We start from the raw sequence: 23,599 nt of genomic DNA, 5'->3' as shown, positions 1-23,599 counted from the left end.
TCATTTGCCTGCATCGTTGAAGTAGTTTTACTATACACCCTTTTGATTTAGTTTCGCGAGACGTCACTACAAAACATGCGCTGGTCAATACAATAGCGTACTTAATACAATCTTACTAAGAATACCAATTTAGAGACACTTCCAAAGACACTACCATGTCTAAGACAGAATCAGCGTTTTCTTTCAAGAAAAGAGGACGATTAGGAAAGGGAAGGAAAAGGAAAACGAGCGACAGTGACGATGGTAATCAGAGGGGTAGCCTACAGTATGTAAATGTTGTTACTGTTAGGCAAAACCTGGCAGAGGTGTAGCTAAGGAAGCATGGTCGAATTTAGGGCAAGCCATAGGCTAATAATATTAGACCTATTCCTACTCATATGCTGTAAATGTTCATTGTTAATACTTCTGCTAGGCCTAAGATTAGTTTAAAACTTTTGGCTATACAAACATGTGAGCCAAAGCAATTATGTACTAATTATATCAATACAGTAGCAGGTTCGGCAACCCTATAGGCTATACTATAGCGAACCAAAATTATTAACCTTGCCATAAAAATTGCTGATGCTAAATGGAATGTAATTGGCCAGAAATTTCACGCTGTTCTTATTTTCAACTGAAGGTTGTAATCTTGGCTCAAGTAAATAATGATTGATAATGAACTTCTAACAATAGGTCATCACTGACTATAAAATGACAGGGTTGAATAACCAAAAAATTGTGCCAAGTTCATAGCCGTGATTGATTTGGCCAAACAAACGGTACAAAATTGGGCACACAAAATGGTGGTATTGTATTGCCAATGAAGCATTCGTGTTGCAATTTTGTCTGACTGAATCATGTTTTATCACCTATTTGCATTCATTTATCAGTTTACATGTGACATTGAATATTTGGTTAATTGTTAAAGGCTTTTGGCTACCACTCAACGGCTTTTGCTTATACATCATGTCAGACTTTTTGGTGAACAAATTGTTAAGGTATTGGTAACAAACATAATGGGTAAAGATTCTAAATTGGCTATTTTGCCATAACAGATAAGAAATGATTATAAAATGGTGTCTGTACTTGTTCATGGTCTAAACATGAAAACTGCTACACAAAATTTGAAGAATAAATTATTCCATACAGTTTCTCTCATTGGTGGTGTCTGCTTGTCTTGACCAGAAATGTTCTGTGAATTGATGGTGTTACTATACCTCAAGTGTAATAGAAATTATGAAGTTGAGGGATAGGCTACCCTTCTCAGCTGTGTGTGCACATAAACACTTCAAGGTCACAGTGATGCGTAAATTCCAAAGGTCATCTTCTTTTTCTAGCATGTTGGAGACAGCCAACTTTTTCCTTCTGGTAATTGCCTTATTGGTGGTTATTGAGTAATTTACAGGACTTTGTATAGTATGCCTTCATTTCAAGTGGAATCATAATTTTCAGACATTTCCTCTAGAGAGAGATGACAGTGGAGGATTGTTGCAGAAAGTTTACAAAAGTTGCATCCTGCATCTGTGGACTACAAGTTTAAATGACTGTACTAAAGCTATATTGATCAATACTTTAAATTGCCTGGTTATTATGATTTCTTTGTTTGTTATAGATGACTCAGACAATATCATTGTAAAGCGAGAAAAGAAGGTAGACTACACCAATCCAAACATACAAAGGGTAAGGTGGTTACTAGCAGCTTAATGTTGTTGCTACAGTATTTACATATTTGCTAAGGAATAAAGAACAAAAAATATTGGTTAAAACAGATATCTCTCATTTTGATGCAATCGTTTTTGTGTACACTGTTGCCATATGCCATATCACTGATACTGGTTACAAATGTATGAATGCATGAAATAAAGTAAATATGAGGGTTACATATAATCTTATGCCCTTTGCTCATCATGAATTATTCATTAATTAGGTTAGGGCATTGCAAAGGGAAAGCTATATTTCACAGATTTGATCGTACATTTGGTTGATGTCTGAAGAAAGAAATTAGAACTTTAAATAGTTTGAATTTCACTTTGTTGCTTTTATTTGGTGATTATATCTGCTATTAATTTGATTGATATTGTAGCCATGTAAGTGAATAATTCTTCTATACAATCAAAACCTGTTATATTTGTTCTTAAAGACTCATAAAGTAGCTCAGCGGCAGAAAGTGGCCAACGCTAGCAGCAGTGATAGTGAAGAAGAAGGGAAGGGAGTTTCCTTGTCTTACAAGTCATCAAGAACAGCTGTAAGTTTTGTCTCTTTGATATGTGTGGTACAGACCCATACATAACCCATTAGGACAGGGTGGAACCACCATTTTTGCTATTGGGGGCATATATCTTCCCCTTCCCTGTTGTTGCTCGTAATTAGTAAGTGTCAATCTTCCAGGAGTACAAATATTTAATGCAGTTGCTTTAAATCATTTTGAGATTGTCTAAACTTGAACAATTTAACATTTTAAGTTATGAATCAAAACATTTAGATGTTGTAAATCTATTTCTGAATATTATACAAAATTCAAATATTGATACTGTACTCATTTCTCTCAACATTTAAATTGTTTGTATTATTATTGTTATTTTCCTTTCACAGAAACCAGAGGGCCCAGACGATGGTGGTGCCACTGCTACAGTTGAGATTGATACAGACCTGCAGCAAGACGCTCAGGCAATCTTTGAACGAAATCAGAAAGTCAACGAGGTAAAGGCTTGAATGTGTTTGAAACAATGTACAACTGTACTTAATGTCATGTCTGTAAATACACAATTGTATATAACAAAAAATGAGTGAACGGAGGAGTTTAGTGGACTACAGTTCAGTTTAGTATGTAGTAGGCCACAAATAATTTTTAATATATTACAAATAGAATTTTATAAAAATTAGGCCCTTTAAATAGTTTGAGATTGTTTATATTTCCCTCCATTATTGTGAGAGGTTAGAGATAACATTACATGTGTGAACATAGAGTCACAGCTATTACTGGTCATATCAAGTTTATCAGCTACGATACTGTTGGTGTGTGTGATTGATGTTTGAGTGATACTAAACAGTCCATCTTAGTCCCTGTTTGTTTGACCTTTGCATGAAGAACAACATTCTGGAAATTCAGCTTGATGTAAGCTACAGATAATTTGCAATAAAATAGGTTTCCAACGGTGAAAAAGGTGGGAATATGCCCATAATAGCAATGTTGGAAGTGGTGCATATTCTAGGTATCCCTGTTCTGCTGTTCTTGATGCCTGGGAAACCTTGCAAAATTCCATTTCATTCTTTGCAATAGTTGCTTGGTTTGTCCTGTTTCAGTATGTTTCCTATTTTCCTTTTTCTTATTTATTTTTTTTAATTTGTGAAGTAATTTTTTTTGTTGTGTTTCGTATCCATTACTTATTATTTTGTCATGAATGTATTGAAATGGTCTCAATATAATATTATCAGTTTTGGTTTTTTTTCAGGAATTGAAGGGTAAAGAAGATGATAAGTTATACAGAGGAGTCAATAATTATCACACTTATATAGAGATAAAGGACACTGCACTGGGGAATGCTTCCAGTGGCCATGTTAGGTGAGGAAACATTTAATCTAAGCATTTTTTGGAACTGGTTAATTAAAGTAATGGTATATTTTTAACTGGTATTTATTGAATTTTGTTTTCATAAATTTAAAAAAGTACAGTATCTTGTCTTTGATAGCTTCATCTGTAATTCTTGCTGTTGATTTTCATAGAGATTACATTCATGTGGAATTACTAGTCATGCTTTAAATTCCATGAGTTATATTCAGTATGTGGTATGATATACCAAGTACCTAATGCTAAAAGTATTATATAATCTATTTTATGTTTCACCTATCTATGTTTTCTGAATGATACCAAGCAAAATAACTTAGAAATTGTGTCAGGTTTTAGGACAAAAGTTGATGGATGAGATTCCAACCATTATAAATATCAGTATTAAAAGAAAAACGGTCGCCCTTTGTACCTGATTCTATCAAAACTGATAAAGATTCCTTGTATTGAAACATGAAATATGACTAAGTTGCCACCTGAAAACTGAATACAGTTTTCTGTTGTTCAGTTACTTATATACTTAAAAAAGATACAGTTCTCTTGAAATGCCTTCCTGCCACTTCTGGGTTCTTTCAAACAGAAGTTGGTTTGTGATTCCTAGTTACATGGTATGCAAAGGTACTGTAATTTCTGACTGGTGACACCAGCAAACTAATGGCTATATAAGAATTTCCACGGTAACTAAGGGCAGGATTCTCAGTTGGTAGTGCAGGGCTTTTAATAATGCCATAGCTGGTTTGAATCCTGTTCCAGCTAAAAGAATTATTTGCTCTATTGAATGAAGTCTACCAAATGTGTCAAAAAAATTTGAGGCCAATATGCCACTTTATATATATGTTTTTGTATGTCAATGTTTTCATCAGGAAAGGACCTATGAGGGCACCAGCAAACATTAGATCCACCACAAGATGGGACTATGCCCCAGACATTTGTAAAGATTACAAGGAAACTGGTTTCTGCGGCTTTGGAGATAGCTGCAAATTTATGCACGATCGATCCGATTACAAGTTTGGTTGGCAACTGGAAAGAGAATGGCAGAGTGGATCATTTAGTAAAGTGGAAGGTATTTGAGTTACATGCATCCTCTTCAAATCAAATTATAAGTGCTATATTTTGATCAGTAAATGGAGAAATGTAGAAATAGAAGTAACAGAAAATATCATGTCATTTGATGGACAGTGTCATGGTGTCGGATTATGTAGAAATTTATAATACAAACATTTATGTAAAATTTGTCAGTTCATTCCACATAATTCAGAGTAATAAGTGAAACACATCTGTGTTGTGGAATGTTTTGCCATTGTCACAAAATGCAAACAAAGAAGCCTTATAAAAGCTGTAAACTGGTGTTTTTGTTTTGTTTTTTATGAAAGTCACTTTAGTTATCTGGTTTATTTTGTAGTTTGGAGAATAGCATCACCAACTGACTTTATTATTCTGATGTTCTTCAGTTTAAAAACTGATGACATTGATATTCAAGGGTCTTGTAAAGTCTATAAAATTAAAAAAAAAATTGATGGACTTCATCATTAGCTAGTGGTTCAAAGTGCTACATTTTAGGTTATTTAAAATGACCCTATGAGTGAAATTATTTTTAGGTTTTTATGAAAACAAATTAAATCTGTCCAATTTCATGTAATTTCCTTGTCAGCCACACCTTGACAAAACTGTTTTAACAACAGAAACTCATTTTCAGCTAAGGGATCATATTCAATTACTTTTAATATTTATAATTTTGTTCACCTTCCTCCATGCATTGGAACTAATACTAGTTTCAATTTGAAAAACATGTTTACATTTCATGTAACATTCTGACCTAAACAGGACTGCTATATTCAAATTTGAACTGGACTGATTTTCATCTGATTAATGCTATTTCAGAGAATGCTTCATTCATTCTTTCCTTCAGATCCAAGCAAATATGAAATTGATAGCGACGAAGAGGACTTTCCGTTTAAGTGTTTCATTTGCAGAAAACATTTTACGAGCCCAGTCGTCACCAGGTGAGTTAATAACGAGACAGCTATTGTATGATCTTTGCATTTAATGCACAAGGTATTGTTGCCTTGTTGTTAAATACTTCCAGGAAAGTACTAGCAATCAGAAAGTAGACATTTTCAATTTCAGTAATTGGTAAGATAGGATTGGACAAGCATCTGAACCTTTTGAATATCATGTTCATGGGAAATTCAAGGTTTTCATGGGAATTAAAAATGCAAAATCTAAAATATGTTTACTTATGTTTATCTATTCTTTTCATTGTAAAGTAAACTCATGTATCAGGAGTGCTCGGCTGTCTGTATTTTGTCAAACAATGGCGTGAATTTCCCCATACTAGCAGAGTAATCTGGATGTGTAACTTTTGCAATGAAGACAATTAAAACTGAATGTTATGGAGTTCACCTTCCTATACACTTCTTATTTTGATCACTTGCTTATATCTTCTGTTGCAAAGTACAGACCTTGAGCAGACATTGGTATTTTGTCTTTTTTATATTTCTTTCAAAAAAATTGTCAACTGTGGAAAAGGAGCAGCAGCTTTCAATAGTTGGTCACAATGAGGAGTTGGAGGGATTGCAAGATTGTCATAGAACATTGTGTGAGAATGCAGTTGGAAATAAATCTCTACAATTATGTTCATTTGAGATCACACTTATGCAAATATGCTAATAGCAATAATGTATTCCACTTAAATAAAAACAATGCAAAGAGTGAAGAAAGTTAATAATGTTGAGAGACCTAGCCGATATGACAGCTGCTATGGCTCTAAATAAAAATACATTAACAAGGCTTACACTAAATATTCTGATAAACAAATTAGGTTTTACTAGTCTGACTCTGCCTGTATAATTACTTTTTTTTTTTTTTTTGGCAGATGTAAACATTATTTTTGTGAAAAATGTGCTTTGAGTCATTACAAGAAGAGTAAAAGGTGTTTTGTTTGTGGACAACAAACACACGGACTCTTCAATGTGGCTAGAGGTAAGATGGTGTTTTATTGAGACTTAATAAATTACTACCCTGCGTCAACAGTTTTTAACATTGTTGCACGTACGATGCCAAAGGCTAGCTAACCGATTAGAACAAGCAGTGTGCTGAACAACCATATAAGGTTATTTGTTAAGGACGGATAGTGAACTGTTAATAAAAATGCTAAATGAAAAAACTTGGGTATAATTTGAGAAAGCGGCAAGCATTGGATGGTTAGAAACGTGGGGGTCACAGACAGAACATGTGAGAAAACTTGAATGGCACAACGCAAACAATTTACTTTTACGAATCTTTTAGAATGTGTAATGCAGAGTTTTTGCAGACCCCTAATAATACCTTTTTACCAATGAAATGTATGATTTTAGAACTTCATTGAGTAAATAGAAAAGATACCAATGTCAAAAGCAAAATGGTATAGATGTATTTATGCCATCAGTAGGGTCATTTATCACAGGGTTGTTCTGCATATTCTGCAAACACAATGGGTGCTGTCATTTTTTTTTATTGTCTTGGATTTAAGCAATTTTTGTTTCCAGCCTATATAGGAGGAGTGTTAAAAATTTATTTTCAGCTTATGGTGACAGGAGGCTTGGATTGGTGAAAGCAGTTCACATATTTTGCATGTTTAATATTAATTTTACTGCTTCAAGGTAATAGAATGGTTAACAGAGCACCATATGACCTTTTTTTATAAAAAGACATTTTCCTCCTACCAATTGGAAGTATTAAGCTGTTATTGCTCTGTATCTTTGCAGAGTTAATGGCCAAGTTGAAGAGAGCTAAGGGTGATGAAGAGGGTAAAGAAGGAGGCAATGATGGGGACTCTAGTGAGGACTCTCCTTGAAGACGACAGGTATGCTTTGTTAGATTCAACAGGGTCTGAGATGTTACCATAGCAACCTTTGGACTGAGAGATAATGGTCGATACCCATGTGATAATTCAACTACATATCTTGCACAACACCAGTAGATCGTATGCTCTGGATCAGGAAGAATTTTTTTTGACAATGGGAAGATGGTGATTTACAATTCCAGAATTCTTCCAGCCCAACACCGATTGGAGCAAACTAGCAAGTTAACAAACAGGTTGTGCTCGGGGATGGTGGGCGTAATTTCCGATCTGTCTATTGAACTAACTATTGTCATCATATTTGGTTTTAGCTTGGAATCATTTCCAGTAATATTTTAATATTTTGGTTTTGTCCTTAACCTGGGAAATAGCTACCATTTTGGCAATCAGTTTATTTACTGCATCAATTTCGTGTGATGTGTATGGAATAAGAATTTATTATGAGACATGCTTACTCTACTGCATAATTCTACAGGAAGACCATGTAAGAAACAAGTTAATATTCATTGATTAAATATAATTGTAGTCTGGAATATCGTAGCCTGCCAAGCAGACTATTTTAGGAATTAGTTAAATGAAGCTGGTGTTCAACTGTGTGATGACAATCATAATGTACTCTGTACACTAAGTGTCATAGAAGGTTCTCTTCCAAATCGCGACTTTAGGGGAAACCTAACTAATACTCAAATTCAGATTTGTAGCAGTTTCTGATGCCCGCATTTGAAAATAAATTAGCTGAAGTGTTCACCTGAGGCTAGCAGACATGTCTGTCCTTGATAGTCCATTTCAGGTTATTTCTCAATACTTTTGCATTTGTTGCAACTTTGGGAAGGATACTTTTTGGGGTATTATTTATGAGATTATGTCATTTTATGTGACTATTTCAGTTCATCAAGCAAGATCCTCTCATATTACTTAGTGAAAGTATGATCAACTTATTCCCTAATGTTGAAAAAAAAACATAATTGGAGTTACCAGGACTGAACAGGCACTAAAAATTAATGTTCTTGCAAGGTCAAAGGTCAAAGCCAGAAATCTACAAAGTTCAAGTTAACAGTGTCATATTCATCTTTCACCTTTGGCAAATAATTAAGTGTTTAAAATTATAACATTAGTCAAGTTATCTTGTTCAAGGAACCTTTAATTTATTAAACTGATCACAAAAGGTTACAGAAAGAAGCAATAGGATGCCTAACTCATCAAAAAAGTGAAAGATAGTTTTGTGCATGTGGCTTCAAACAAGCACAAACTTCCATCTTATTCATAACCTTACGCATATTAGTCTTGTGGCACATCGCTTAGCAAAAAATCCTGTTTTCATCAGTTTGGTCCAGAGAAAAGACTTGTTGTTGGATTCTGTTCATCAGTCATTCAGTAGTCAGGTAATAATTACGACTACTCTCTTTGCCAGGCTTTACTTTTAGACTTGACTCAGAGATTCTGTCTGGTCATTAGAAATTCAAGAGTGAATTCCTGCTTTCACAGTGGTACACACACATACTGTCTGATATAACTTCAGAACAAACTGTATGTCTCGAGCCACCGTCCAATAATGCATTCATCTACACCATTTGACCAGAGCTCATTACTCTAGTATTAGTTCCAGCTCATGGAGGAAGGTGAACAAACTTATCAATACAAAAAGTACTGACTGTGATCTCATTGCAACAGGCAAGGCAACACTGGCCTTACCATATACCTCACTACCTCACCCTAGGTGAGATTACAAACAGCATTAATTTCTTCCAAATTAGCAAACCTCATCTGCACCTGTTCAGCCATTGAATCCAACCCTGTGTAAGACCTTAGTCAGGCAGAGTACTCCTACATGTTCCTGTCCCAGAACAATGGTGCAGAAATGTTTGTTTGCATGCACCATGACTGGATAGTATTAAATACTTAACTTACCCACGCACCATTTCTGACCTCGGCTAATATTTCTTTGCATAAAATTTGTCTCCAACATTAAATGATCTATTTACAGCGTGCTTGTCGTGGAATTGCTTTAGTTTGACCTGTCTCCTCCTGACATTTGATACGTCAAACGAGACCTTACTTTTCGTTCCATGAAAAGTTCTGCTGGGGATAATCCAGTGGTGGTCTGTGGTGTAATGTTATAGTGAAATAGAAAATTAGATAATCTATCATCTAATGTGCCATGTTCCATTTTCTTTGGATTTGAATTGAGAGTTTGTTCTGCCCTCTCTGCTAAACCATTCAAGGCAGGATGATGATAGGGTGAAGATTTGAATTTTGAATTTGAATTTATTGTCCACAATCAGAAATTCGGCTTACACAAGTCGTAAACGAAAAAGAAAGGAAAAAAGAAAGCAATAGTATAAGTATCAATAGACTGTGATACACATACAGTAATACAAACATATATACAGCAAGTCCTGCAAATAATAAACTTATCTTCTCACTTGTGAATTAAATATTGGGATAGAATTAGGCACAAATGAGTATCTGTAGCGGGCCCTAAGTGTATGTGGTGGGCATAAACGCAGTCCAGAGCCAGGGTGTAACATGCTTTATGCCATTTAATGTATAAAACTTTTCAAATTCATCACTTACGAAACATGTATCAATATCAGTAACTCAGTAACCATTTTGAACTTCTAGCATAAGGAACATGTATCCCATAAATGGTCCTGCATAATCTGCATGTACTCTAGCCCAAGGCTTTTCAGGCCAATCCTATTGATGCATTGTCGCTTGTGGTGGCATTGGAAGTAGTTTTAACAATTGCAGCACGGTTTAATGTAAGCTTCAATATTTGCGTTCAGGGTATGCCACCTAACTAGCATTCTGGCTAAGCTTTTCATTCAAGCTATTTCTGGGTGACTTCTGTGTAACTCATTTAGCATTTGCATTTGGTTTTTTTTTGTAAATATTACTCTATTAGCCCATAATAAACAACCATCTTCAAGGCTTAGTTCACTTCACCATTGAAAATAAGGGTTGAACTCACCACATGGACATTGATTAGGCCCAGGGGCGTAGCGAGCGGGGGGGTGTGGGGGGTGTCACACCCCCCCCAATAATTTGGTCGCTGTCGGCAAATTTTGGGTCTGTCGGCAAAAGGAGAAAAGGTGAAGAGAGCGGAAGGGGAAGAAAGAAGGAAAGCTGAATAGAGAAAAGGAGAATGGGAGCTTCTTCCGTGCCAAATTTGACTTAAAATATGCACCAGATTGCATCTAAGGACGTTTCAAAACTAAAAATTTTCCAAAGGGGAGGGGTATACCCCCTACCCTTAGACCCCTCCCCCATTTCAGTCACCACTTCCAGATCCGTCAGCAAATCAAATTTGACTTAAAATATGCACCAGATTGCATCTAAGGACGTTTCAAAACTAAAAATTTTCCAAAGGGGACGGGGGACACCCCCTCCCCTTAGACCCCTCCCCCATTTCAGTCACCACTTCCAGATCCGTCGGCAATTCAAGTTTGACTTAAAATATGCACCAGATTGCATCTAAGGACGTTTCAAATCTAAAAAATTGCCAAAGGGGAGGGGGACACCCCCGCCCCTTAGACCCCTCCCCCACTAAACTATACTCGTAATTTTAAAGCATCAATGCTAATCTCTGGATTCGAGAAGATGCTTGTGAATGAATCGACTTTGATTCTTTAAATAATGATTGCCCTGGTTTGTGATCAGTGATGAGTTCAAACCTTCCACCATATAAAGAAGCATGAAATTTCTTAATGCCAAAATTACATGCTAGTCCTCCCTCCTCAACTTGTGAATACTGTTGCTCCGCTTTCGACAGAGTATGTGAGGCAACCCCAACTGGTGTTTCTGACCCACCAGGCTTTCCATGAGACAATACAGTGCTTACACCATACTGTGACCCATCACAATAGAAGAGAGAATTGCAGCTCTAGATTACAGTTTGTTAAGACTGTCAGATGTCAACAATTTCTTTGACTTGATAAATGCCTTGCATTCTTCTCCTGTTTTCCCCATGAGGACCTCAAGTAGAAGAGGTGGCTTAGATGCTCTTGGAAGCTTTGGTTCCTTGAATTCATAGTCTGTATCAGCTGTACATTCTTTAATGTTGTTACATAGGAGTTCAGCTTGTTTCTAAACAAGTTCAAACATTTCATCATTTCTACTATCTTTGAGTGTTTGCCTTGTTGCATCTGCAGTCCTTTTTGCCAATATTACTTCCACTGACTTTGGAATTACCTTCAAAGCATTTTCCATAATTCTTTGTGTAAATCTCGTATGTTTACTCACTTTGATGGCTCACGTAGACACTGCTACGTTGCTTCTATATCCGTTGCTATACACAGAGTAAGCATATAGTGATTCCTTCTCCACAACATGGCTGCAATACTGAATCCTATGGAAGGCCGTCAGTGAATAATAACAGCCCCAAGGGACGCCGTACGCGACTAAAGTCCATATGCAAAAGCATAGTTAACACACTCCCCTCAAAAAGAATGAAGGAGAAAACGTAAAAAAACAAAACGGCAAAAGGAGTTCCTCAAGCAAAAGTCTGGGCTTGAATATGAAAACTATGAAACACTATATACATGGTTCTCCTCGCTCACTCTAATCTTGAAGCTTCAGGATTCCTCCCTCAAGTAGTTCTAGAAGAGCAAGACGAGAGGCTCCTTTCTTGGTTAAACAGTCTGCTACTTGGGATTTGGCCCGATACCATTTAACTGCTGAAATCTTCTTTGTTTGAAGTAGTTCTTTAATCCCTCCAATTTCAATTCGTAGTCTCTTTTCATGCACAAGATTGGTTGAATATATGTTATCGAAAAGGGAGTGATTGTCTGTAACACAAACAAACGGCAGTAGAAGGGTATTTAAAACCCCATAGAGAAGCTCAGTGAGCAGGGCAGCTACAAAAACCCCTGTGTCAATTGCGTCAGCCATAGCTAGTGTTTCAGCAGCAAGAGTACTCCTAGCCACACGTCTTATCCTTTTAGATTGCCATGCAAGGGGAGCTACTTGGCCCTCTTCTCCAATAAGGAAGATGAAATAACCGCCTTGACTACCTCCATCTGGAAGATGGCCTAATGAGGCATCACTGTATATGAGTAGTTTTAATGCACTCCTGTGGCCAAGCTGTGGGAATTTAAGAGTGACATTCTCTGACTGAACTCTCCGAACTACCTTATTGGTTTCAAGGAGATCTGATACTTTGGCTTTCTTAAATACAGCACTTAGAGAACAGGCGTCAAATAGAATATCAGGTCTTGTCTGGTTAGCAATCCACATGATTTGCCCCACTTTGGAACGCATGAGCTCCAATTCCTCTGAAGTTAAGAAATCTTCTTTCTGCGTTTCTCTCTCTTTGCTTATGAGGATGGGTTGTATAGAGCTTTGGCGGAATTTTGTACGATTGTGCCATTTTCTTTCGGCTTAATTATTTCGCTCTGCTACCATGTAAATCTCGTATGTTTACTCACTTTGATGGCTCACGTAGACACTGCTACGTTGCTTGTATATCCGTTGCTATACACAGTGGTTCACATAGGGATTCCTTCTCCACAACATGGCTGCAATACTGAATACTATGGAAGGCCGTCAGTGAATAATAACAGCCCCAAGCGACTAAAGTCCATATGCAAAAGCATAGTTAACACTTTGAAAAATACCAGGTGCCGATTGTTGTGTTCTTTGACGAGTGTATTGCTATCAAGCTTACACGCAATGACTCTGATCGTGATATCGTTACACAGATGACACATCAAATCTGTTATACCTAACCAACCCTTTGTGTGTGTTTCAATAGCAACATAATCCTTTGTTTTGTCATCTAACTACACTTGTTGGTAGGCCTGACTAAGGTCAAGTTTGGTTAACTTCTCTCCACCAGAAAATATCTTCTACCTTTGGCCATCAGTGTAGGAGCCCAATTTGATTTGGGGGCTGTAAACACTTGCCCGAAAATTACAGCCAAAATTTTTCGCACCATTCAACATGTTTATGTACATCGCATGCCAAGTACATATAATCATTTGCCATGTTATTACCCTTCCATATTGGTTATAATTTTTGGGGAAGTTGTTACAATAATAATGATAATAATAATATAACTTTAACCATTGAAAAACACACTGGTGAATTACCGAATATAAAGGTGCCGGTGCAATTCAAATCACCAGGCATTTCATTTACCGACATCCCCTCAAACAGTTGTGCAAATTAATCGTTTAGCTGTAAAAAAAGTTCTCAATGAAAGTAAGAATTTCTGCCCTTCCTGCTTCCAAATATATTTATAATGTCTTCCATTTGTTCTTGCATTATTCTGTTCGTAAACTCTCGTTCAATGTTCAGAATTGCAAGGTTATTGAGTCTATGTTGCCCCATCGTGTTTCGTAAATATGTTTTTGATCTGCGTAGGCCACTGAAAGCCCTCTCGGCAGAAAACGATGTTGCTGGGATAGTTGCAAGAATGCATGCACACTTATAATATGTACACAAAATGTCATGTTGATGGTACTCATACATATCTTCCACAACATTTGCTGCAGAATGACCAGAATCCAGATGAATGGTTTGCTAAGTTCGTTTTCTACAGTTAATGAAACTCTTCTTTTCAGCTTCGAGAATGTCTCGATCTAAATCATAATATCCTGCTACTATATCTGAACTACTTGCAGTTGTCTCATCATCTGTCTTCTTCTTGCCTAGAGGCAAATAAGGCCTCCATAGAGCCTCGGCAGCTGCTTTCCTGGCCTCATTCCAGGATCACCAACCAGCCCTCTCTCTCTCTCTTAGTCTACTGTCCTGCGCCAACTTGCAGTTGTAGCTTCATTTAATACAATGTCACCGAGGGCACAAAGTACGCTCTGGTCATCCACCTCAAACTTTGGTTCCATCTCGTAAACCAATTTATCTATGCTACAAAAATAAGCATCGATACAACAATAATCTTGTGGAGTGGTGTACGGTTGTGCTTAGCCAGCTCCTGTTGTCCTCATGGAAAACCTCAAGTCGACGAGGTGGCTTATGTGCTCTTGGAAGCTCTGGTTCTTTGAATTCATAGTCTGTATTCGCTATACACTCTTTGATGTTATTTCTAAACAAGTTGAAACATTTCATCAGTTCTACTATCTTTGAGTGTTTGTCTTGTTGCATCTGCTTTCCTTTTTGCAGATATTACATCCACTGACTTTCCCTGGAGGTACTGACTAAGGCTGCTTGTATTCGATAGAATTAACTTTAATACATATAAACCAGAAACAAAATCACATACAGCATTTAGAATAAGTCTTTGGGTCTCGATCCTTAGATAGTGTGAGCAATGCTTTGATTATACGAGTCATCTGGCTTTGATTGCTTTGACTGCTCATCTGGCTTTGACTGGTTTTATGAGTCAACAGCTTTGACTGTTTGGATGGGACTAAGCTCTAGGTCTCTGGTTGCCTGTTTGAAACTCCCCCTCCAAGATCTGTATTCCCCTGGGTTACCTGAGAATTTCCGGAATCCACTCTTCACCAGCTCTTTCTTCAAAAAACATGTTGCTAAATGAATTTAAGTGTAACACACTCATATCATTTCTGGGCTCTTCCTTAAGTCTTTTCAGGTTTTCTCACAAGACCAGCATGGTGAGAAGTGTGATACACAGGGTCAGCCTTCAGCTCATCATTTTCTCCAGCCTTAGGGCTCTCCGGGAAATGTTCTGAAACATACTGCGTTGTGCGATGCTGGGGGTCCACCTTTGGCAATGACAAATTTGGCCTAATAATAGACCTACTGTACCTTCTTCTGAAGCAGCTGCCTCGAAAACCTCTGCTTCTGCTTCAGCCATTGCATAATCCTTTTCGGCCCCGAGGAGCAGCAGTGCATTTGCGAGCTCCCTTTCTTGTTGCCTGAGGTTGGCCTCCTTCTTTGTGAATTCAAACTTTGCTTTGAGGGCCTGTGCCTTAGCTCTTGCTTGGACGGCAGCTGAGCTTGTTGTTGATCGTGAGCTTCCACGGTGAGATGAGTCCTTTATGTCATCTGAGTCTGCGATTTCTTCGATCATCTTGAGCCGAGTATTCTTTTTACTGTTAATTGGACTTGGGGTGCGGGGCGCCCTCTAACCAACCAGATAACCAAATGAAGGGAAAGTCGAAATCTGTGCTTCGTTTCTTTAATTTCTCTTCAAATCATGCGAGTGCATGAACGGTAAAACTGAAAAATAAACAAAAGACTAATAACTAATGTGTACATGAAAACATTGAAAATAAACACAGTCGATGACTAGCGAAACATCTAAGCTTTAAGATGCTCAAGGTAGCAAGGAAAACCTGAATACATACTGGCAGCAACCATACACCCCATCACACTGCATACAATCTAACGCATAAGAATACATCTATCTCTTACAAATAACCATTCACATCTCAAATCTAAGGCTTATGTAGATAATACAACACACGCAATCAGAATGATATAAAGATCACAATGAACGAATATAAAAAAATTGTTTAATAATAATAATACAAAACAATGACAGAAGAAAAACTTAATGGTACAAGATCATATAAATTCTGTCAATTGATGTATAACTTGTAACACGGCATGCAGCAAAATCTCTGTGGCTTTCATAATATATTCTTATACATAACTCGTGGGCAGCCGGCACGTGACACAACAGTAGGTGAATAAACAGCAATACTTCAACAAAATAAACAACGTTACATCTTAACTGTATGCATCGCTTAACAACTTAGCAACTGTAATTTAAAAAATGATAGCTACTGCTGGGCACAAGCTATAATGGCAGAAACACGTTTAACAAACAAAGCTCAGTTCCTCGTCGAAAATAGAGGGCGTAGAAGCAAACGACAAGGTAAAAATCGCGAACAGCACATTAAGCGTTCTGGTTTCTTCCAGTTTGTGAAAAGGAAATCATCTGTGTTCATGCATTCTCTACATGCAAAGCAGGTGCCACTGTTTGTAGCATTGTCATATGACAACCATGGATTGATTTTAAACCATTCTGATTGGAAATCTCTCTGGAATGTTTCTTTTCCACATTTTTTGAGGTAATATTTCATTATAATTGGTTGATTTGGTCCTGAAGCAGAATGTGGTGAGTCAATCTTAACAATGTGGACTCGCGACATCATGTTGGACAGAATCCTTACCATCACCATCATACTGCAACCCATTCGGTGATGTTTGGCTCCCCTGGACCTTGAGGCCTGTCTTTAAATCTATCTAAACGTGGATCGTGAGATATGGAATTTTGGTGGCTTTCTCAATCCCCTCAATTTTTTGCATGTTCCTTTGACACCGAATGGGCCTTTAACTTTAACTTTGTTTCAAGTACTCTCAGCAAACTTTCCTCTTTAAGACCAGACCTGTGGTCATTCATTATTAACTTCAGCTGACTTAATACTGCGTTAGAGAATGGGAAAGAAAAAAGCACTCTGGCGATTTTTCTGAGAATGAAAAGACAAATTCTCCTCAGAATTGCTGCAGACTTGTCATTTTGGTAGCTGTTCCCAATATCTAAACATTTCTTTTCATCCAGTTCACAATGCCACAGAAAATCTGTTCACTAGCGCATGACATGTACGGAACAGGTGACCCATCTGAAAAACTTGAAGACATTGAGTTGCTTTAAAACCCTCTCAGCAACTGACTGGCCTTCAGGAATTTTGGTGGCTTTCTCAATCCCCTCAATTTTTTGCATGTTCCTTTGACACCGAATGGGCCTTTAACTTTAACTTTGTTTCAAGTACTCTCAGCAAACTTTCCTCTTTAAGACCAGACCTGTGGTCATTCATTATTAACTTCAGCTGACTTAATACTGCGTTAGAGAATGGGAAAATCTGTTCACTAGCGCATGACATGTACGGAACAGGTGACCCATCTGAAAAACTTGAAGACATTGAGTTGCTTTAAAACCCTCTCAGCAACTGACTGGCCTTCAGGAATTTTGGTGGCTTTCTCAATCCCCTCAATTTTTTGCATGTTCCTTTGACACCGAATGGGCCTTTAACTTTAACTTTGTTTCAAGTACTCTCAGCAAACTTTCCTCTTTAAGACCAGACCTGTGGTCATTCATTATTAACTTCAGCTGACTTAATACTGCGTTATTTTTTGCATGTGGCTTTCTCAATCCCCTCAATTTTTTGCATGTTCCTTTGACACCGAATGGGCCTTTATTGAACAAAGGGCAAAGTTTAATACTGGTTCCAAGATAAAAGGCTCCTTGTTTGTTTGCTATTCCAGGTTTTTCGATGAAAATGTCACAAAACATTTTATTGGTTTCCTTATTGTACGAAACCCAAAGAAATGTTGATTTCCAGGATGGCAAGAACTGTCTTTCTCTTTTATCCTTGTCATATTCAGTGTCTCTTTCCCTCTTATCTGATTTTGTTTTTTTAGTTGGTGGCTGCACATTAGGCAAAAAATGCCACATCTTTGGTTGTTTGCCTGACTAGTGAAAAAATTGTTGCCTGACTAGTGACAGGCAAGTAAAATTTAGATGGATTTGTCTGAATTTGTTGTTAGCTATCACTTTTAGCACTATCCATACGGAATAGTGATCCCAAGCAACTTGGTATTCTGTTCATAATTTTACTATTCTCAGGATAGTGGAATAGTGTAAATTTCGACCCCTGCAGGTGAGAGCCTGGAGTTGTCCTCTTCCTCCTTAAGCTTGCTTCTGCAAGCACAACACTGGTTCTCCCTGAAGAAAGAGGCAGGTCGTCACGCTGAAACTCGAGAGATACCTCAGTTATGTCATCAACCAAATCCTGGTATAATGCCATGGGTAAAACAAACTTGCAGGATTTTAGAAGCTTCAAGTAACCTTTCATCTTGGCAGCATCAGCAGGTGGTACATCTCTCTGCTGCCCAGTGGCCTGCTCTTCTAATTGTGTTGCCACAAACTGATAATTCGTGGCCAGACAGTGCAGCGCTTTTCGTATGTGGTCTATCCAACGGGTTCCTTGGGCCCGCGATGGCTTTACTACATTGCTCTTCAAAATCTTGGCAACGGCTTTCAGCTACGCCACCTCTTTGGTGATCGTCTATAGAGGTAGTACAACCTCACACTCAGATGCATGAGATTGTAGCCTCGCAGTCCTTAGAGAAATGTTGGGAGGATGTGCAGCACTTGAAGCAGATGCCGTGCTCCTTTAGAAATGTCCGTCTCCCTGCTATGTCCTTGCTCCTGAAGGTGCAACATTTCTGCAACGGATGAGGCTTCCTATGAATCGGTCATTGTTGTTCTGGATATCCATCTTTCTTGCAGTCCATACGGCAGTTACTCCACAATGGGGTTCACTCCGCGGTGTGTGTCCAACCAGAGAAGACCTGGGCGTGTGCCCTCTTCTTTCGCGACATGTAGTTCCAGAAGGCGGTCACTTAATTGTTGAAGCTTGGTTTTGTCCTAAGGAGTAAGTTTAGGGAAATTCTCCAACCTACTGAACAATGCATGTTCGATGGCCTCTGGTGCGCCATACGTTTCGTCTAGTCGTTCCCAAGTCATTTTCAGACCTTCTGCTGGATTGTGAACGTAGATGCTGCGTATCGGCAACACCAGTTCCGATGACTTGTCTCCTAGCCACTTATTGATGAAGTCCAGTTCTTTTGAAGGTGAGAGTTTCAATTCCCTCGCTACTCTGATAAAGGATACCTTCCAAGATCGGTAATGTTCTGGTGTGTTGTTAAGCTTCAACAAACCAGTGCTGACTAGCAATAGCATTTACGTAAATGGCAGAACAGTATTCTAAAGTAAACGTAATGACAACAAGTATGCATTAACTTACTGGACCATTTTTAAGCCACTCCCCGTTCTTCAATGTCAGCAAAACATTTGGGAACAATAAAGTTACCCTGTAGCTATATGAGGGAACACTCGGTAACCCGACTTCCAATACATAAGAATAGGCAGGAACACACAGTAACTACATTTGACTAAATTCAGCAGGAAACAGACAGTATACCTGCAAGGTATGGAAGAGTGCGTCGTCACTCTTGTACCGACATAATAATAATGGTAATGAGCCACGCCCCAACTGCTGCTACTATGTTTATACTAGCCTGAAATAATAGGTCGGTAAGGAGGGAATAGCTAACAAGAGTGTCCTGGCTAGTTTACAAGTATGTGAACGGTGGATATTCGCAGGGTCAGAATGGGTCACTCAGGGTAGTGCTTGTTGAGCGTCTGCTATTAATTTAGGAAGTTTGTGGACTTAAGGTGAAATATAGAATGCAGTGTAGGACTTTCACGGTCGTCCGTGACGACTAGAAATTACGTCGGACTACCAAATGTTTCAAAATGTTGTGTGCTTGGTAGTCCTTTCTGAATAATACCCAAACCAAACATGAATTATTTAAGAACATGCGCGAAATATTAACTTTACAACATCGTTAGAAAAAATCTGTTCACTAATAAAGTCGCCTAACGTTAGTCTCTAATGATGTACCCAGAAAACAAATGAGACTTGTGGCTAAATGTCAGTGCAATGCATTTTGTACGGTGTTGTAACAACAGTCGATCAGACACTGACAGTCTATAGGCCGAGTGAAAATGCATTGCTGGACAATGGGGGAAATCTAGCCTATACTGCTGAATTTGTGACGCAGTTATAAGATATCCATGGAATACTTTAAGTATTGCTGTTATCTTCGACCACATGGTTGCCTAACAGCACACTAAGTCAATTGGGGAAATCTAGCGTATACCGCTGAATTTGTGACGCAGTTGTAAGGTATCCATGGAATACAGTAATGTTATTAGCGAAAAAAATACTGACAACTTTTTTAGTTTAAATTGTCACAAAACGGAAACTGATGAAAATTTTAAAATGACAAGTTAGAGTAGCTATATTACGTGATAAAATGAAAAGAGATTAAATCTGTTTTACAATCTTTAAAAAGTTACAACAAAACTGTCGATAATATGAAACAAACTACGTTCGGCAAAGCCCCGTTTCTAGACTGCCTTACAATGAACAACGTGCACTATACGTAGGGGAACATGGGGTAAAACGGAACCCCTAACTTCGAGGCTGCCTAATTGGCACTGTGAACGAAATGAATGTCAGTTTGGGACTAGGAGCAGACTCTCGAATGGCAACGAACATACTCAAGTACATTTGGAGCAATTTAAAATAGGAATTAAGTAGAAATGTTACAAAACATAAAATGAGGTGAGTGTTCCATCTTGCCCCGTGACTCGGATAAAACGGACCCCGGGGTCCGTCTTACCCCGTACTAAAAAAAACTAAAACATATAACGTTTAAAACATATAACGTGTATCATACTACTAAATGTCTTACTACAACTGGTATAATTAAAAAATGGTTCAAGGCTTCTTCATAGCTTTCTTCAAGGCGTTTTACTTGCGAATTCAAGTCATGAAACGTAATACCTGTCAGCACCTCTGATGTGCATATTTATTTACACATATCACAAACGAACTCATTGTCATCAATTTCAACACCCGCGCAGTCGTCATGGGCCCACATTTTGCAACTTGTGCACTGTATCCATCCATCAACTTGCGTTTGGCTGTAGAGTTCGCCGCAAAACAAACACTATGTGTCGTCCTGTTTATTGGCACTCTGTTCATCGTCCTGTGCAGTAGCACTGCTGAATTTTGCTGACAGTTGTTTAGCTACTGTGGATTTCCTCCCAGCACCCTTTTTGGCGGGCCTACCCTTCATCCTCAGTATCGCCTTCATTACTGGAACAGGACCTTTCTTTCTTTTGTTATTTTCCTTATCTTTTCTCTTCTGCTCTCGTTCCCTCTTTTTTGCTTCCTTCTGGTTCAGCGCGAGTGTTTTCTCATGTTCAGCCTCGGTGAGATGGGCTTTATATGGACTGCTGGTTAAAATTTGCGCCCCTGTCATCGTGCTCTTCCTCTTCATTGATGAAGTGTTTGATGCAGGTGCCTTAGGAGGAGGTGAGATATCCATGGGCATGATGAAATTGGCCGGCTGTTTTTCTGTTCTTGGCGGGGGGTGCACATCGGCGGAAACGCTTACTTGGTGAGAACTATTTGGAAGCTGCTTCTCAGTCTCTCCAGCCTCGATTAGGCCTACTTGTCCTTGGGGCAATGACTGTTCTGATTGGTTCACTTTTTGCTGGATAGGGGTGTTTGCCGCTGATCCTACTGATGATGTTGGTTCAGAGCCAGCTGGACTTGTGGGCGCTGATGTGCTCTGCTGATCGGGGACATTCTCATCAGTTTCCTCCATCACTGTGTCCGAGTTTTCAGACTGTAGTTCAGGCCTAATAAGCTGCTGTTGCTCCGGAAGTGGCCGATCTGTTACATCCGCTGCAGCAAATTCGTGCTCCTGAAAGATATACCGGTTCAAAGGATATATCCCGGTTTTTGGAAACCGCTCGCTGCATTCAGAGCTGTTGCAGACTTCAAGTAAGCTTTGTTGAATAAACGAGCAACTTGGTATATGGTGACGTTCCGGCCAGGATGATTCTGCAACCATTGTTCGATTGCCCTTGTGTAAAAAGTGGACAAAGGCTTCATGAATGCTACATCGAGCGGTTGCAGCCTGTGTGAACAATGTGGTGGTAGGCACAGAAGATACACACCGTTTTGTCGTGCTAGATTGATGACCTCTAGATTTTTAGTGTGGGTGGCATGACCGTCGAGCAGCAGGAGCACCTTGTTGTCTTTGGTTGCTCCGGAGACCTTAATGAAATGAAGAAACCACCTTGTAAATATCGGAAGCTGCATCCAGCCGGACTTGTGACACTCGTAAATGGAGCCGATCGGTGCGCCATCCATCAATTCTGGCTTCATCCTTACCCTGGGGAAAATAAAGAGCGGAGGAACAAACGACCCAGTCACATTCATGCAAATTTCCGCTGTGACAAGAGTCCCACGAAGTTAGGGTCCCAACTTGCCAGCGTCCCTTCTTCGCAATTATCTTCGACGGTTTCCCCTGAACTGTAGACATACCCGTCTCATCGACATGGTAAATGTTATGAGGTTCGAAATGATGCTCCTCCATCAAAGACTCTAGCAGGTCGAAAAACTTCCCAACCGCTGTTTGGTTGAACCCCCTCGCCCTTGCAGCAGATGTAGCTTCTGGGGTTCTAAGGGATAGCTGCGGATGGCGCTTCATAAATCCAGCCAACCAGTCTAACCATGCTATCTCTTTGTCGTCATCAAATTTGTTTGGAATTTGATTCCGGACTGCTAGCTGATATGCGAGACGTCGGACATCAGTGGTGGTTGTGCCAAACATCATCTCCTCCATTCTAATAATGTATGACACAAGTTCTTCTTCGATTTCGGGTGGAAATGTTGGCTGGAATAAAAAAGAAATAGCTTTCCTGAGTTGTGTTATAGCTTACTGGTGATTACCTAACAAAAACATGACATGCTTCAAAGTTACTAACCCCTCCCCCCTCCCCCACCCCTCTCCTCCACCCCCATTATATCTTAAGTCGACATTAGACTCTACAGAGAGCCCACCTGGGCAGATTTAGTGTTGTTTTTTTGTTCACAGATAACCGTGTTTCACTCGATTATAGCCCGAAAATCATCCTAAATTTCCATATCATTCTCCACTATATCACTGGACTCTGTGACGCATAAAATCTCCCATGAGCGAATGAACCTACCTTCAATCTACCCAATGACTTGTCTCCTTGTTTTGCGTATATGTTTGTTCCCTTCACTCGTCGTCTCAAGGTGGTTTTTGGTACTTCAAATGCTTTACTGGCTCTTTTCAATCCCATTTCTCCCCTCGAAACAGCTGCAATAGCATTCTCCATAGCCTTGCTGTCCCATGAATTTCTGTTAGACCTTCTTTTGTAATCTCGCGGCATTTTGATCTACAAAATAAAAAACAATAATAAACAGTGTGCAGTGTAGGCTACTTCACTGGAATCATTTATTAAATGCAAATAATTCCAATAAATACATGATCATTACATAGGGGCAAGACGGAACATGTTGTGGGGCAAGACAGAACCCGGGGTCCGTTTTGACCCAATTTAAGGATTCCGTTTTACCCCATATGCAATACTGTTGCTACATTCACTGTAGGTTGCAGCCTGTTAGTTTAAGTAGACATCAAACATAACTATATTGTCAGTTACTTCTCTGTTTAGGAATATAAAGCCAATTAGTTTTATATAAACGTGCATAACTTCTGTAAAATAATGAAAACCTCACATACTCACATTAGATCGGCATGCACAGGATATTTGTAGATATGACAGACGGAATTGTGCTTTCGGTAAACGTCCTTCATGTGTTGCGATAGTC

General features: G+C 38.8%; 3 protein-coding genes across 3 annotated transcripts; 1 reads left to right on the top strand and 2 right to left on the bottom strand.

Moving 5' to 3' along the window:
* The first annotated feature begins 39 nt into the window (after window positions 1–39).
* On the top strand, window positions 40–9,746 carry LOC139966355 (E3 ubiquitin-protein ligase RNF113A-like). The gene is made up of 9 exons (XM_071969274.1): window positions 40–243; window positions 1,592–1,659; window positions 2,120–2,224; window positions 2,572–2,679; window positions 3,432–3,541; window positions 4,408–4,607; window positions 5,454–5,547; window positions 6,420–6,526; window positions 7,291–9,746. Exons 1-9 carry the CDS (start codon window positions 156–158, stop codon window positions 7,377–7,379), a joined length of 969 nt encoding a protein of 322 aa, XP_071825375.1. The 5' UTR covers window positions 40–155; the 3' UTR covers window positions 7,380–9,746.
* Window positions 9,747–10,379: 633 nt separating this feature from the next.
* LOC139967103 (uncharacterized) lies at window positions 10,380–21,806 on the bottom strand. Its single transcript, XM_071970824.1, has 2 exons — window positions 17,505–21,806; window positions 10,380–17,337 (listed from the first exon to the last, which is right to left on the bottom strand). Exon 1 carries the CDS (start codon window positions 21,804–21,806, stop codon window positions 20,895–20,897), a length of 912 nt encoding a protein of 303 aa, XP_071826925.1. The 3' UTR covers window positions 10,380–17,337; window positions 17,505–20,894.
* Window positions 11,946–12,620, bottom strand: LOC139967104 (uncharacterized). Its single transcript, XM_071970825.1, has one exon. It carries the CDS (start codon window positions 12,618–12,620, stop codon window positions 11,946–11,948), a length of 675 nt encoding a protein of 224 aa, XP_071826926.1.
* Window positions 21,807–23,599: the final 1,793 nt, after the last annotated feature.

The sequence above is a fragment of the Apostichopus japonicus genome, chromosome 4, assembly GCF_037975245.1.
Source record: "Apostichopus japonicus isolate 1M-3 chromosome 4, ASM3797524v1, whole genome shotgun sequence".
NCBI lineage: Eukaryota > Metazoa > Echinodermata > Holothuroidea > Aspidochirotida > Stichopodidae > Apostichopus > Apostichopus japonicus.
The sequence above is the reverse complement of the archived record's forward strand: the minus strand, read 5'-3'. Positions and strand labels throughout refer to the sequence as shown.

What these genes read in the sequence shown, in the direction of transcription:
- LOC139966355 (XM_071969274.1), top strand. Translation starts at nt 156, where the DNA reads ATGTCTAAGACAGAATCAGCGTTTTCTTTCAAGAAAAGAGGACGATTA. An exon ending in ACAAGTCATCAAGAACAGCT is followed by an intron (nt 2,225 to 2,571) that starts GTAAGTTTTGTC and finishes TTCCTTTCACAG; the next exon opens with AAACCAGAGGGCCCAGACGA. An exon ending in GAAATCAGAAAGTCAACGAG is followed by an intron (nt 2,680 to 3,431) that starts GTAAAGGCTTGA and finishes GTTTTTTTTCAG; the next exon opens with GAATTGAAGGGTAAAGAAGA.
- LOC139967104 (XM_071970825.1), bottom strand. Translation starts at nt 12,620, where the DNA reads ATGTGGATTGCTAACCAGACAAGACCTGATATTCTATTTGACGCCTGT.
- LOC139967103 (XM_071970824.1), bottom strand. Translation starts at nt 21,806, where the DNA reads ATGGTTGCAGAATCATCCTGGCCGGAACGTCACCATATACCAAGTTGC.